Raw genomic sequence first — 16,797 nt, forward strand, 5'->3', positions numbered from 1 at the left:
GTGTTTGTTGTGCGGTTTTGTTTTTTTTTTTTCAGTTTAACTTTGTTATTTTTAAAGAAATGTTTGTATTCAGTAACTAAGTTCTGCTGTAGGAATGAACCCTGTAGCAAGATTCTTTGTTACTGAGTTGTGCAACGTAAGGTATCTTCCAAATAAGCATCTCAGAACAAATCCTCTTCACCTTTTCCATTGACTTCAGGACTACTCATGTAATCAAAGTGAATAGGCTTTGGGTGTTCAGATTGAAGGACTCTGTAGGAGTAACTTCAAGAAATTGGTTACGGCTGTAATGCAAGCTGTGCTGACACAGCTGGCAGATAGCTTGAAATTGATGCTCTCAAAAGGGGATAGATCTTTGTCAGAAATATTAGTTTCAAGAAAAATGACCTTTTTGCTATATTTACAGTCAAGCAGTGCTATGGTTTCTAAACTGGATTTTTAGAGAAGTATGGTTATGATATTTAATTTCAGAAAAATAAATAATTTCTGCTATTGATTGCTAAGCACCCAATACTGTACAATTCACTGATGTATTCTTAGTGCTGCAGAAATGTCAAGGTCCACCCTCTATATCTTTTGGCCCCACCAGACTCAGCATTACCTTTCAAAAAAACAGTCTCAAAGAGACTTGCAGAGTACTTGTGTTTATATGTTTGTGTACAATTTCCTGGTTCTTAACAGGGTTCTGAGGACGCCATCAGGCCTCCCCAGTGTTGCCTATGGGTCCAGGCCTCCATTTCAGCTGGCCAGCCCTAGGCCAGTAGGACTGGAGTTATTCAGATTTGCTGAATTGCCGTTGTCTTCCTTCTGTCTTTGCCTTCAACTCAAGAACTGTCAATAGCACCAGTTGCTATCACCACCCTGCTCTGCTTGTGCTACCAGGCACTGCCGGGTGCACTCTGTCTGTCCATGAGGACACTGCCCAGGTTTCATCACAGCAACTCCTAGCTCCCCTTCCCTAGAGAGTGGCCCTACTCTTTGTGCTTTCTAATGGCTCTAGCTGTCTACATTGATTTGTAAAGCTTCCAACTTCTATAAGTTACATCTTTTTTCTTTTTTTTCTCTCCTGATCTTTCTCCTTATCTTCCATACTTTCTCCTGCTCTTTTGAGGGGGGAAAAAAAAAAAACAAACCACTGAGCTTTCAGCTACAGAGGACTAGAACTGTTCCCATTTTCAACTGCAAGCCCCTTTTCCTTAGTCTCTGGGATGAACTACTTAATTTGAAAACTAGAGGATGTTAATTCTTAAAATAAATGGGTAGAAATGTTTTATCTTTCAATTAGCACCCTGTAGATGAAGACATCATGGCTAACAAGAAAAAATTTCTATAGTCCTGTTACTTACGCAAGCAAGATCCAACAGTATCAACCACTTACATTTGGTCCCTTACTGTACCATTGTCATTGTGTGAAATTCTTTAAATTGCACTGTCAGGAAAACATGATTGTAGGACAGATGCAAGTGGTCCAAAATATTCACTACCGTTTCACTTACATGGATTTTGAGGGTCAAAGCTATGCATTTTTATCAGACTTTATCTTCCAACCCAAGTGAAGATCGGTGCTTCAGAACAAGGCAAGGGACTGCATGCTGAAGGGTTCTGTTTAAAAGGAAATGCTGCCAATGATAATGATGAAAATTCCTTGTTTTGTAGAATGTTCTGCATTTCAGAACTGTTCAATATTTAGAAGAGTACTATACTAATTTTTTAACTTAATATAGCAATAGTTTTTTTTTTATGTCCTGCCCCTGTACTTGGCACTGGTGAGACTTCACCTGAGTACTGTGTTCATTTTTGGGCACCTCAGTACAGAAAGAACACTGAGGTGCTGGAGCAGGTCCAAAAAGGGCAACAAGGCTTGTGAAGGACTTGGAGAATGTGCCCTATGAGGAGAGACTGAAGGAGCTGGGGCTGTTTAGTCTGGTGAAAAGGAGGCTGAGGGGAGACCTTATTGCTCTCTTCCAATATCTGAAAGGTGCTTACAGCCAGAGTGGGGTTGGTCTCTTCTGACTGGTGGCAGGATGAAGGGGAATGGCCTCAAGTTGCACCAGGGTAAGTTTAGGTTGGATATCAGGAAACACTTCTTTACAGTAAGGGTTGTTAAGCACTGGAATAGGCTCCCCAGGGAGGTGATTGAGTCACGATCCCTGAATGTGTTTAAATACCCTTCGGATGTGGTGCTCAGGGACATTTAGTAAAGAGTTGTTAGAGTTAGGGTAGTATGGTTAGATTGTGGTTGGTCTTGATGATCTTTAAGGCCTTTTCTAATCTGAGCAATTCTATGGTTCTATTCAAAAATCTGATAGCTAACTTAGAGAAAATAAATTAAGTTCCACATAATTAATGTTAGCATTGTTAATCAGGATATTTGAAAGGAAAAATATTTTTTCTCCAGAGATGAAAAGAAAATCCTATTTTTTTGAAAATTGGGAGTTTTGTTCATTTCAGTTCTTAGAAAAATGAAGAACTGGCTGGGGTCGGGCATAATGAAGGCAAATTCTGAAATGCCCTTTCAGAACTGCTTCACTATCCTGACGTGAACTTTCTCTGATATTCCAGTAGTCTTCAGAGAATAATGTTGGTAATACTGCAGAGTTCTAAATTATGATTTGACAGTGCTAAATTCTGACTATTCATAACTTTGTGCATGAAAAACCTGATTCATGTGCTCAAATAAAAGCATCACTCCAGTAAAGTAGGCTATGGCTTTTATGGAGAATGATGAATGATGTCCAGTATTTAAAACTAATCTATTGTTACTTTTGTCTCTCTTCATTCTGAAGTTCTTTTGTTTCCCATTTATGTATTGTGGGGTGGAGAAAATGACAGATAACGCACTTGTGTCATGGACAATTATTGCATGATTCGGCAACATCATACATAAAGGAGCAGTAAGTGACAGATAAATAGGAACTGTTGTGCTGCATTAGACTAATGGTGCACATAGTTCAGTGCCTCTTGTCCTGCAGAGAGACAGTTCTAGGTGTCTGTAGATCTGGAACTGATGGGTTTGCACCTCAGCATTTCACAAAACCTCCATCAGCTCTGTGACAGCCCCTCTGCATGGCCTGTCATTCGGGAAAAACAAGGAACAGACTTTTCAACAGAAATAGGTACTGTTTCACATCACTGTTAACTCTGAGGACATCACGGGCCTGACGCATTGTGTTTGGTTCTGACAGCTAACTCATCTTTGCACATCCATTGAGCGCTCATAAATCTTAGCTTCAGTTTTGTGTCTAAGGTTTTCAGTGTATTGAAAGTTTCAGTGTACTGAGAGTTGCTTCTGACTTTAATTAGCTAGCAGGGCATGCCAAGAGTTCTGAGCATCTAACAGCCTTCCTTCTTTCCCTCTGTGCCCTCTGTGTCACTTTTCACATTAGGGATTTTGAGCTGATGTATCTTGACCTTCATCTTGGTGGAAGCGGCTGTAGCTGTCACTTAATGTTGTTCTGCTCAAGTGTTAAAACATTTTTAAATATTTAATTAAAGAAACTGTTCGTGCCTCTTGTTTTTTTTTAAGATGTTAGCCATATAAAATAAAAATATCAAATTGGAACTGGCAAAAACGCAGAGTAAGGAATAAGCTTGGCTGCCTGTTGGGCAGTACACAATGTCAGTGTCAGTTGCTTGCTGGGGTCTTTTCACAGAGCTGATCATAAACACTTTCTTAATGTAAGCTTGAAGAAGAGATGGCACATTGAGAAGACTTGTCTCTCCCATGCATGACCTTAGGCAAAGGAAGGCATTCCGTAACATGTAATTCCAATTCTGTTGCTAAACATATGGTGAATGGTGCAGTTGCCAGCTCTGCAGGGAAAGCATGTGTGTAGGTGTGGGTAGGCGAGGGGCAAATTCCATTCCAAGAGCCAGTCTCTAAACAGTTCTACTCACTAAGCAGTGTCAGCCTAATGCTCTAAATCCAAGGGGGATTCTCGACTTTGCATAGTAAAATTACTTATTAAATGCAATCAAGGCAGCATACAGATAAGAAGGCTAAATTCTAATAATTGGAGTGTAGTGTTCTTTTACTACGTGTAAATAAAATCAGCTGGCCACTAACGTCATTATTAATGTATAAGATGAGACAGAAATATAGATGGGCCTTAACAACACTTTGCCCCTTTGCCCCTTTCCCCCTTCCCCACAAAAAGCATAAAAAGCATGCACAAGGGCCTTCTGATAAACGTTGTATCACTACAGTATTAAAATGTAGACAATTTATAAGTTATCTTAACTTGAATGCAAGGCATCTTGTAAACAGTATTTATTACGTTCCCATTGAGATTAACATATAAAAGAAAATGTCCATTATCAATAACATTGCTTATTTTCTAACCAGGTGCAGGAAATATACTTTCAGCTACTCTAAACCTAATGTGTCCTTTTGTTACTCATGAGCAGCTTTTACAACTGTTCAGTTACATATCTCTTAAAGTAGTCATACTGCAATCTCTGCATTTTGAGTGGCTCGCAAATAAATAAAACAAGCTTTTTTGCATAAAAAAGACATTCTACAAACATAATTAAGTATTAAAATCTACATTTTTATGAATATAATGTCTTCATATAGAAGATGAATCCACTGTAAAAATCTAAGAGGTTTTGCTTCCTTTTATCATTAGGAGTAGTATAAAATATTTTTTTTTTCACATTGCAACACTGAGCACATCTTATGCCCTTGGAAATGAACTGCAGTGAATTTTGTTAAGGTTCTGTTCTCCATTCTCATTTTCACACTCAATGAGCCACTACTGTTTCAGTCCAAAAGGGATCAGTCAGTAAAGCTGCGTGATGAAACTAGTTGCAGAGTCTAGTCAGATTCTTTGAAACTCATTTGTATTTAGCCAACAGTCTCAGACTGAGCTGCAAATACTGCTCAGGAATACAGCAATGTATTTTTGAGGGTAATTTGGGAATACGTAATCAGATTCATGAAAAAAAAAAAAGAAAACCTTAAAAATTTATCACACTTATCATGTTATCTGTGTGATTTTATGAATATTAAAATTTGTTAACATCCAAACATTTTTTTATTTGCATGAATAGATTTGTATTTTTCCTAAAAGTAAATATTGTTACTAACACACAGCTTTTTATTAAAATTCAGATGTTGGTAAAGGATTAATAAAACTCCACAAAGTAGAAATGTAGGCTCATTGTAAGCTTGTCGTGATAAACGGTGTGAAAGTCTGGCAGTAACACAGTCATTTAAACTGGTACTACATCTCCTGAGACTGTGATGAGGAAAGAAAACATGACATTTTTCTTTTGAATCCTCCCTCAAATGCTGCTGTGGCACTCCAGAAAGACTCTTGAATGGGCATAAAGCAAAAGGCAGCAAGAGGGGCTGCGTGCTGAGCTTAGGCTCAGAGTCACCTCGCGTTGCTGTCCTATATAGTTTGGCAGCCAGGATTGATATGACATGATTAGGAAGGGCATGCAGGGTTTTTGGGACAACGTCTCTTGTGATTATGCACAGGCTCTGCTCTGGGGTGGCAGCGGAGGTGGCACAGAGGTCTTTGCATCTCACGCATCTGGCCTGGCCACCCAGTTGTTGCACTAAGGAAAGTAAAAGGAGCAGTGGTGAATCTTGGGTAAAGATACAAAATTATTACCTTTATATTACTGCTCCTAAAATCAGTAGGCAGTTTGACACTGATGTCAACCGGGGCTGAGCAGGAAAAATGTGTAACTTCATACAGAGGTTATCTATCTATATACCTATATATCTTGACTATCCTCACAACTACTGTACCTCATAAATGATAACTGTACATCTTTTATCAGAGAGTGACACTTGATGACAAGAAGTTAGTTTACTGGCATGTCACCACAGCCACCAAGCTTTGGTTTTGAACACTTTCTGATAGAACAAGCGTCCTCTGAGTCAGCGTAGAGTCAGGCCTCGCCAGTTCACAGACAACTAATTTTTTGTGTATTCAAAGCAAATTAACCAAGATTTGCATACTTGTTTTTAACCGTGGCTTCTCTTTTGCTGCTGAACCAATGTTCTAGTTCATTTCTTCTTTTGTTTCTGTCAGAAATGTCATCGTAACACTGAGCAGAATATATCACTGCTGGTTGAAGGCAACTCAGCTCCACTGGCTGCCTCCTACCATCTAGTGGCACCTTCCGCACACTGCTCACTCAATTGGAACAACTGATTAGAAGAGTTATGCAGAGAATGATAATAAACACATACTTTTGAGCGGAGAAGAAACATTGTTGTGAAAATGAAAAATAGTATTCATATATATGAACAAGTTATGGGAGCCTAGAACAGTCTAAATTAGTAATGTCAGAGAAAAACTCTGCATACGGTGATTCCTGAAAGAGTGAGTCAGGTTTGTTGATTGAGTTCTTACCCTTATTTTTGTGGTAGCATGTGGATTTTATGTTGAAAACTGCAGAATAAGACTATTTACATTAACGAAATGCCTATTGGAAACACGCTTGGTTTGCTGCTTACATAGACATTTAAACAGCCCAAACAAAAATTAAAAGACTTTATAAAAAATAAAGAGGAGAGTATAGTTTCCTTTTTGCTTCTACAATATTATTAAGTGCTTTTGTAATAAATATTTCTATTTGTATGGAAACTGCCAAGTCACGGCCTGAACCTCTGATTGATCACCTGAGGCGAGCCATGAGTCAGCCAGAGGAGCACAGGTGAAGGCAATTCATCTGTGCTGCTCCTAGACCTATTTAAGAGCTGGCTACCAATGGGGAAGGATCTCTTCTGGAGATCCCTTCTTCTGGTGCTTTCTGTAGGTAAGCCTTCCATTTATTCTCCTTATTATCCTAGTCTATTTTGCCTAATTCTCTTGTGATTATAACATCTTAATATCCATTGATTATACACTATTTCACTTGAGAAAAGAGATTAAATGTCAATTTATTAGGAATCTCAGTTTGGGGAGTTTTCAATCAAAAGGCAAGTTCTGACTAATTATATGGCTCTGAACAAACATGAATCATCTAAATGCTTTCTATTCTCTGAACAGATACTTTTTTTTTTTTTAATTTTTTTCAAGAAGTGCTGGCTTTGGTGAATTAGACTACAGAGGAAACCAAATTTCTATGAAATTCCGAAAAAGGTCCATTTCTTTTTTTCCCCCACAGCAAATTAACAAGGCAAATTGACAGAAGCTAGAATGTAGGAACTCTGCTTCCAGGATACTTTTTTCCTTAAAAATTTGTGCTATTCAGTATTCCAGTCATATTCATACATTATCATCATATTTTCCAGGGTGGAAAAATTCCCATCCGGTGGACTGCTCCTGAAGCTATAGCTTACCGCAAGTTCTCTTCAGCAAGCGATGCGTGGAGCTACGGGATTGTAATGTGGGAAGTGATGTCCTACGGTGAGAGACCATACTGGGAGATGTCCAACCAGGATGTGAGTACTCTACAGGACTAATCCGAATGTTGCTGAAATGCTCCTTGGAAAAATTGTCTCTCTCTCTCTGCCTTCCTTTGCTTTCTCATCCACTTTCTAGGCTGGAACCTGAACTTATTTAAATCAGTATAACTCCATCAATAGAACAGTTAATCTATGCAACCTGAAGACTTGACCCACTATTTACTAATACCTTGATGAGTTTCATCCAAAGGATTAAAGACATATTAGAGTTATAAGCAACTTGCCAGGCTCCGATGCTAGATATATATGGCTTTCATCCAAATCCCTGGGAATCTGCATCAGATATGCAATTTGATACAGTTCTCAGCTAAGCTATAAATCAAAATTTGAGGGAATAGTGGAACTATTCTGATGATAAATATGGTCCATTATCTCCATTACACTCTGATGGTACCTTTCAGTAGGCACACATGGATAAATGCTAAAGGAGTAAAGGTTAAGCTGCCATGAGAAATGTATTTGCAAATTCTCCTTTCTACAAATTAAATAAATTATAAAGTTTTAAGAATTTAAAGAATTAAGTGTGTTATAAATCCTTAAAGACTATTCATAGGCTTAACTACACTGCAGGACAGTAGCAAAGTAATACTTTACTCTTAACAAAGTAATACTTTCCTCTGACATGTTTGCAGAACTCACAGCCAAATAAGCTTTCCTAGTTAAAACACATCTACTAATAGTAACATTGAAGGCTTGTCCTAGTTAATGTCAAAAAGAAGAGGGAGAATGCCTTTTTATCCACCACATTCTGAATTGCTACTGATTTTGTTATCTGATGCATAGATACCACTGCTCAAACTGGCATAGTCATTCTTCCCACCAGCTATCAACCTTTATGTCAGAATGCAAAATACCAGCCAACCCATCTTAACTTCTCTATGTGAATAGAGTGCCTCTGCATGGGTTCTGAAGAGCTGACAAGACTTTTCCCAGGCAGCTGTTTTCACACTGTTGCGAAGTTATTCAGCTGTTGAAATCTGGTTGCTTGTTAAGGCTGATCAGTCATTTGGGGATAAGGATCTGAGAAAGGTTTTCATTAAAAAAGCATCATTTCAGAATGTGTTTAAAAAAAAAAAAAAAAAAAAAAAAAGCTTTAAAAACTTAAGGCCTTATTTCCTTTGGACTTGTACTCAGTAGTATGTATCCTACTTTTCTCCAGCATTATGCTTGTGAGTTCACCCTTTGGAATAAGATCACATCTCCTGTACATTACTCACTCCCCCTTAACAATACCTACAGCTTCTATCCCCTCTTTACACATCTACCAGAGAACAGCCCAGCCCAGCTCCCTGCTCTCTTCCTCAGTTAACACCAGGTATGGGATGATATGTGCCTGGTTTTGAGCTGCCTTCCTGTTGATCAACCAGGCAGTGGCAGCTGATTGTCCATCTGAAGAGCAACCACTGAGCTGAGACGCACCTTTTCCTTCAGCAGAGACATTTTGGTACTGCCTGAACTAACGCTTCACAGATCTGTTGTCAAATAAGCAGATGAGCCCAGTAGGCTCAATTGTATTTTATACTGCTAGCAATGCATTAACAATTGAGATGACCTAGAGTAACTAAGATCTGCAATGTGGCTGATGCAGGACACACAGGAGATAGAAGTTATTCAGGAGCAACAACTGAAGACAATTAGGCAGGAACTTCAGGAAATTTAAAATTAAACATCTCTGTTTAAATAACTGAATTAAACTCGCTTTTTTTTCCCCTGAGGCACAGTGTGCAATCCTCTGCATGCAGATTTCTCACATATTGAGGTATCTGTTTCACACAACCGAATATATCAACAGTAAATTTTACATTCTGCCCAGCTGCTGATTTTAAAACAAGGTGTTTAATTTGATTTAAGTGTGCCAGATAGATTTGAAGTTAATAGAAGTGGATGGACAGGCAGTCAGGCTAATAGTATGAGTAACCACCAGCTGTAGAATGAGTAACCCACCCCAGCTGTTTCCTTGCCTGAACAGAGAAATGCTCATCAGCACCTGACCTGCCACAGCATACAAGCACTGATTCCCAGCAAACAGTTGTTGTTTTCCTTAAAATGCCACGCTGTGAGATGTGGTGTTTTAGGAGCTAAGAAGTTAAGACATCTCTTGCAGCCTTGCAATAGCGGAGGGTGCTATTCTTGAGCTAATCTTCCATTCAGAAGCAAAGCTGAATGCAGTCAAGGCAATATCAGCCTGTCTGTTACATACATGCTGTTGCAAAAGCTGATTTGCATGCATTAGAATGGTTGCATTTGCATTGCATGGAAGGCACTTTATATCCAAAAGCACATGTATCCTGATACTTTCTACCTCTCCAAACTAACAGAAGCAATGGTTGGTTTCATTGTGAGCCTTCTGTTAAGGTGAGATGGAACAGAATGTGAAACTGAGAAAATAGTATTACCATATCACAGAACAGCAAAGGCTGAGGAACATTTCAAGATTGTCTCATCCAACTCCCTCATGAAGGTCAGCTGAAGCAGTTTGCTTGGGGCCATCTCTCTCCTGGATTTTGAATACCTCCAAGGAAGAAAACTCCACAACCTGTCAGGGCAATCTGTGAAGGTTCTTAGTCACCCTTGCAACAGAAAAATATGTTCTCATATTTTTATGGAATTTAATATTTTTCAGTTTGTGTCCGCTGCCTCTTTTCCACTCGGCTGCTCTGAGCAGTAAGAACATTAAATGTCCACATGTGAGGAGGTCTCGTTCTTCCATCCCAAAAAGCCTTTCCTAGTTGAGGGCCTATGCTACCCAAAATGTAGCTATGGCTCACAGTCCTTTTTGCTCTTGCCCCTATTAGTTGCCACTGCCATGCTACTCTGAGCATATCACAGACAGTAGTCACTCACCTAGGTTTCTTCACTATGTAATCGGTATTTTACCTCTCAGTTCTATTTGCAGCACACTGTTCACATTTTAAAAAACATAGAGATTATTGAAGTCCATGTAGCCTGAACAAAGCCTGTCCTATCATGATTCCTAGCTTCCATGCAGTGTCTTGCTGCTAGCTGTAGTGTCACCTCACTGTAACTCTGTCTCTGCCTTTAATTTTCTTACTCCATCTATCTAGCTCCACATGATGAGCAGCTGTGAGCAACTGCAACTCAAGCAGGTGTGGGGAAGAGAACGCTTCTCTAATGCATCTTTGTGTCTCACTGTCACACAATCTTGTGCTACCACAAGGAGAAGAATCTCAGTCTGTATTCTAGTTCTGAGTCATTTAATCTGGTGTTGGGTTAGCTCTCTAGGAGAAACTCAGCCTTCACCTCTTTTACCTCTGTAATCTTAATACTTCCCTTCACGTGTACTCCAAGCTAGCCCTTGTCTCTTTCTCTTCTGTTCCTTACAACTGGATACAGAAGTGGGGAAGGGGAACTTTCCCGAGTCTGTATGGCCCTACTATTCACCTCTTTAGAGAAGGTTTCATGTGATTTGTAGTACCCTTACAGAGAACTCAGGTGACCAGATTAGAGTCATACACAACACAGAAATTCATTTTTCCCTTTCTTTAAATCAGGCTTCAGGCCCGTTCTCTTCCTTCTGGCAGAAACTACAATTTATTCAACACTGTGCCAACCATGACAATTCATTAATGACCCCTCCATTTAGGGTATATTAAATATTCTGCTACAGAAGGAGAATAACAACATTTAATCACGTGTACATCCAAAATATAAGTATCTGTTAGCACAGAATAGTGATGTGGACCCTATGGATGCTGCTTATGCTAATGATGCAGACTCCTGAGAGCTCTCCCTGCTGTTCACCAATGCACAGTGAAAAAGGCTCCTTTACTCTGGAGCCCTGCTCACAGGCTTCTGCTGCTGAAATGTTAACAGCAAGTACTTGTGACTTTCTAAATACATTCAGTGACTCTAAGTGCCGTTGGGAAATTTCAAGTTGTATTGTAAAGCTTATTTTGCTGGATTTGGGGGCATGTGCTTATCCACATGAGCTTATTTTGCAGAAATAATAGGACTTTCCCAAAGGTTACTGATACTGTATAGATGGCAGGGAAAGTAACAGGAAGGAGCATGCACTAAATAAATTTATAAAAGACTTATTATACAAACAATTGTTGGTAAGGACTTGCATACATATAATCGACATTCTGCAACAGCAAAATATCTCTCAATATTAAGAGTACATGTTAGTATTTTCTGGGAATTGTGTTTTGATAAAAATCTTTTTTATTTATAGAATTGAGCAGGGTTTTGTAGAGCACCAGCAGTTTTCATCCTACAAACTCCTCAGGTCTGGGGTATTTTTTCTCATGCTGTCTCGTAAATTGCTTTTCTCTCTAAAAAATTTTGGGAAATTAGTTCACTTTCTGGGCTACAGCTAAGTTGTGTTTTGAGTGGCAGCAGCTGCTAATTAAATGTATGTTTCTCATATGAATAAAATGGTAGCAAATTATATGCCCATCCCTACCCAAAGGAAGAAACAGCAGCAGAAGTTCTCTCAGCGTTGTCTGATGCTGCACCTCCTTGCCATGTGAGTACACCTTCCATCAGATCATAGAATCATAGAGTGGCTTGGGTTGCAAGAGACCATAAAGCTCACCCAGCGCCCCATCTAGCTCAGGCTGCCCAGAGCCCATTCAACCTGGCCTTGAATGCCTCAGGGATGGGGCATCCACAGCTTCTCTTAGCAGCCTGTGCCAGCGCCTCACCACCTTCTGAGTAAATAACTTTTTCCTAACATTTAACCTAAATTTCCCCTTTTAGAGGGGAAACGCGCAGATTAGTAGAGAGGAGCCAAACTGCTTCTGCCAAGGGACTCTTGTGTAGCCCCTTCATCACAGAAATGAAAGCTTGAGGAGCCAGCACAGATAGCAAAGAGTCCAAGCTGATGTGAAGAGAAGTGTAAAGCTGATACCTGTCACCTAAATAAGCCCAAACTGATTTTCAGACACTGCAGCAGTTCACAGGTACCCATTAGGTTACTGCAAGACAGAGAAGCTCGACACCTCGCAGTTCTAGCATCCTCTATTTATATTTCTAAGCAGGGATTTGGAAGCTGAACTTTAGGCAACGGAGTTTGAAAATGTCTCTCATACATTTTTTAATACTGTACACAGTATAATGTAGAGGCTTGAAATGTTATTAACTTTGAGAAATGTTCTTGTTTGAGTAAATAACCATTTTATTATTGTGGTAAGTCACTTCAGACCTGTGTTGGTGCTGATTAATGCACTTCTTAGATGGGTGGCATGCACCAGAGATGTCCATTAATTAGGGCTGCTGCACAGTCTGTCATGTCTTATTGCTTAATTAATAAACATTAGCTAAGATATTGAACTTTCCAAGGAAACTAGTGTACTGATGAACAGATTGTGCTGAGAGCTTGCCTTGCTAATGCCTATGTGAGGAATGGAAGATTTATATTCCATGCACTTGGTTTGTAGAACAGCTGTGAGTAAAGTCTACTGGGACACCTGTTAGAGGCCACCGTATAAATTACTGCATGTTGCAGAACTATGGCATTCAAAAAAAGAATAAATAAATAAAATAAGAACATTTAATGGATTGCAATCAATAGGCAAGAAAACTATTGTCGCAAACAGAGTGAAAGTCCTTACAATTATGGCAGTTTCTTGTAGTAGTAATAGTAAGTTACCCTGAAATATTTCCCTGAATCCACAGATTTCAAAGCACTTGGCAGCACCTGGAATTGGCTCAGTACCATGAGGCACAAGCAGATGCCTCTCTCTCCCAGCAGATTTTTCAGATGTCAGCAGGACAGAGGGACATTGTCCCCTGGGGACGTCTTCTGCCTCTGTGCCATTAGAAAACCTGGCAGTTGAATGTCAAAAGCAAAGTCTTTATTATTGATAATAATGGAACTATCCGAAAGATTGTGGCTTTGTTAGCTTTATTTTTACATGCCATTTTTTTCCAAATGGAAATTATTTTAAAGCTAAAGAACAGAATTTTGTGTAGAAGTCCATGCACATTTTTCAGACCACTTTTGTATTATAATTGTGTTCAACCTTCACAGCTGGTTCAAACATCAAACAAAAAATAATAAAACGTGTTTAACAAACTCTGATCATTAATGTCATTGGTGCATATAAAAAGACTGTTCCCCTTTATAAACCTGAAAGCCTAAGCATGAAAGAACAAATAAATAACAAGTTATGTTAACTTTAAAAAATCCCCTTTCCCTTAGAGTTCATATTCTCACCTGACAAAAAGATCTACATGTATAAATGCACCCTGTCTGTTTTTCTCACCTCATTGCTGACCCACCGGATGTTCTCATGAGTTTTAAACATCCTCATCACTGAAAAGAAGCAAATTGGAGTATGGAATATTGTACTATTTTACTCCTTTTCATTCCCATCATGCATTCATCACAAAGCCTTTTTGTTAGCAGTCTCAGGGCTCGGTATGTACAGAAATGAAGCTCGTGTTCTTCTGCTTTCAGGCTGAAATTGATGGGACTTCACTGAGAGGCTTAGCATTGGTTGCTAGAGCTTTCGCTGTATCCTTCTTGTAGGTACAGACATTGAGCCCCTTTCATGATTCATATGGGGCTTCTTCAGCCTTCAAGCTGGCAAGGAAAAATACCTTTAAAAGATATTAAAATATATAATCTTGATAGATTACATAATATATAATCATATGTTACACAGAAAAATGTCATACTTCTCCTCCTCTCATGTGATTGGATATCTGATTTCTCTGTTCAGAAATAGGAGCTGTGCAAGTAGCAGAGTAGGGAGTACTGAATTAAACAGTTCTTCCTCTGACACCTGACTCCCACTGCAGTGTTTGACACCTCTCATCACATCCACTCTACTTCCTTGACTCTAAAAATAATGCTTGCCTCAAAGGCATACTAATGAGGCAATATTTGGAGATTATTTTTAAAATATTCTTGTCTTAATGAGAAATTATAATTATTCCAGTAACAGCTGGCATTTCCCTTTATACTGAAATGTTCCTTTTGAAAAGGAGAGGGAACAAAATGGGCTGTAACTGCTTTTTCCAAAGATATCGTGAAATAGAGTGTGTCAGAGAAAATATAACGTCTGCAAAATTGTGGTTGCATTTGCTTTCCTCATGAATAATTTATCTCAGAAAAAAATCTTCCTCCATTCTCCACAGTCGTGTCAAACAAATGCCGTCTGTCCCGTAGAAGCAGAGAAGCTATTCTTCTTCCTTAAAAACAGAGAACATTTCAGAAATGCATCAGTTACAATGGGTAGAGTTAAATGCAAAGACTCTGATATCTGCATTTCCTGCAGAGGCAATGACAGGTATCACCTAAGCTGTACCCCATAGTGTAATAAGCACCTGGGTTTTATGAAGCCACTTCTGGCGGTTTGCCTGAGATACTGCATTTTTGACAGCTTTGCAAATAACGTTTCGTGCATGTGGGACTGAATTTCACCCATCCTGAGTCTGTAACAGCAGCAATCTGGGAGCACATCCAGTGATAGGAGGGCTTTGAGAAAACGTTTCTCTGGCAGCCTGGTGGGATTTTTCCAAGGGCAGCCATTTTGGGAACCCACATTTTGGAGCATTGAAGCAAATCCTGGGGAAATAAAGAAGTAGCCAGGAAGGCAGGTGGAAGCATCACCATACAGCCCTATAATTTACTGCTAGATATCATCACTGTATGTACATGGCAAGTCCCATCTGTGTGCATGCAACCTGTCAGTACTTGCAGGTGCACAGAATGCAGAGATCTCTGGGGCAAATTCCATTCCTAGTGCTGCCACTGATGGCTTTGAAACTTACCCTGTAGAAACCCAGTTTCCCGTGGTGTTGAAACACATTATTCATGCGTACAAGTTTCTGCCCATGTACACAAGGCTGTGTATTGTAGGATAAGTCACCTCATTTTGCCAAATACAAGCACCCCACTGTGTGCAGTTACAAGATTCTTGTTCCTTTCTCTGCCATACCGTAAAGGGGAGCTGAGGTCCTAATGTGGCTTCATTACTGTTATTTATTTGCATAATGCTTTCAGCATAAGCACTAGGCATTGGTAAACAGAGCCAACAACATTAATTCAGAATTCAAAAAGAACAAGGATATATTCTGGGATAATGAGACTGAATATATTGAAGCTACAGCTAGTGCTATAAAACATTGATTTGCTGTAAATAGCTTAATGTACCCCCTTCCAGCTGCATTAATATGTCTGCAGCATGTACGTGCATCTGTGTGAAAGTGATAAATGCCTCCTTAAAGCAGAGGAGCTATAAATGCAGTAGGTATGTTTCTCATAAGTGCACTGCATTATTATAAATATTGTGATGAATCATTTGTATTTTAGAGAATGTTTAGCATTAGTTGTATTTTTATATGGAAGGGTAACGTGTGGGGCAGGGTTGCTTTTTTCTTCACTTTGTTTTTGATCAATGTATGTAATCTTTCCATTCTTTTACATACAGGAAGGCAAGACTGTCATTTCTGTCAACATCTCCACTGCTGCCATCATTCATTTCAGAACCTAATAATGTTTCCTTTTGCTTTCTAAAACTTACACAAGAATTAATCCTGCCAGGTTTTCATGGGCCTTACTTTGTTCTGCTTCTTGTTATTGTACTGCTACTGTCTTGTCAGACAATCTTATTTATTACCAACATTACTAAAAACAAGACTCCAATCAAATGTAATTTTTCATGCATGTGCTTTATGTATGACATAAATCTGTTTCTTTCCTAATCCTGACCAAAGACATGTCTTTTAATATCTGCTGAATCTGAGAGTTTTATTCACTTTGGGCTATGTATGGTAACTATATATATGTGTGTATATATATTTTATCACTAGCAACTTGAATATTCAGGGGGTTGATTTAGTTTTGGAGTTTTATTTATTTTTTTGGTTGGCTGGTTGCTGTTTTGGTTGTTCTTTTGTTTGTTTTGAGAAAGACTGCACAAAATAATAGTATGCTTTGCTGTGATTCTGTGTGACACTGACTGAATTAATCATACTCTGAAGATGAGCAGAATCTTACAATAAGCAAGTAGATTAGCCAGATGTTTCAATGTACATTTTCAGTGCCTCATTGTATTGTGACACTGCCACAAGTTACCATGTTGTCAGGATACAAATACCAGAGTGCCCCACTATGCAATGGAGATGTGGAGTTAATTTGTAGCTGTATAACTGCATCCTCTGTAACATCAACCTGCAGATGGAAGAAGACAGTGGTACTTAATCTTTCCTCCTCTTTTCTGGGATGCTCAGAGAACCTAAAGAGCCCACTGTTTCATATGCCAACAGAATGCTTCACATGCACCATATATCATGGGGTGCAGTTTTGTGGCTGATCCTCCCCTTGACTCCATCTATGGAGAACATCAGCTTCACTGAGTATCCTGTTTTTCTGAGTGAAGTTCCAGCAATGCATG

At 39.1% G+C, this 16,797-nt stretch overlaps 1 protein-coding gene across 8 annotated transcripts in view; it reads left to right on the forward strand.

Annotated features, from left to right (window-relative positions):
* The window catches only part of EPHA6 (EPH receptor A6), a 504,987-nt gene that overhangs the window by 470,173 nt on the left and 18,017 nt on the right, over nt 1-16,797 (forward strand). For all 8 annotated transcript variants that reach the window (XM_048934207.1, XM_048934201.1, XM_048934203.1 and 5 more), the window contains one exon: nt 7,256-7,405. In XM_048934207.1, the coding sequence (XP_048790164.1) occupies nt 7,256-7,405 (150 nt within the window). The remainder of the gene's footprint in view (nt 1-7,255; nt 7,406-16,797) is intronic.

This window comes from Lagopus muta, chromosome 1, assembly GCF_023343835.1.
Source record: "Lagopus muta isolate bLagMut1 chromosome 1, bLagMut1 primary, whole genome shotgun sequence".
NCBI classification, from domain to species: domain Eukaryota; kingdom Metazoa; phylum Chordata; class Aves; order Galliformes; family Phasianidae; genus Lagopus; species Lagopus muta.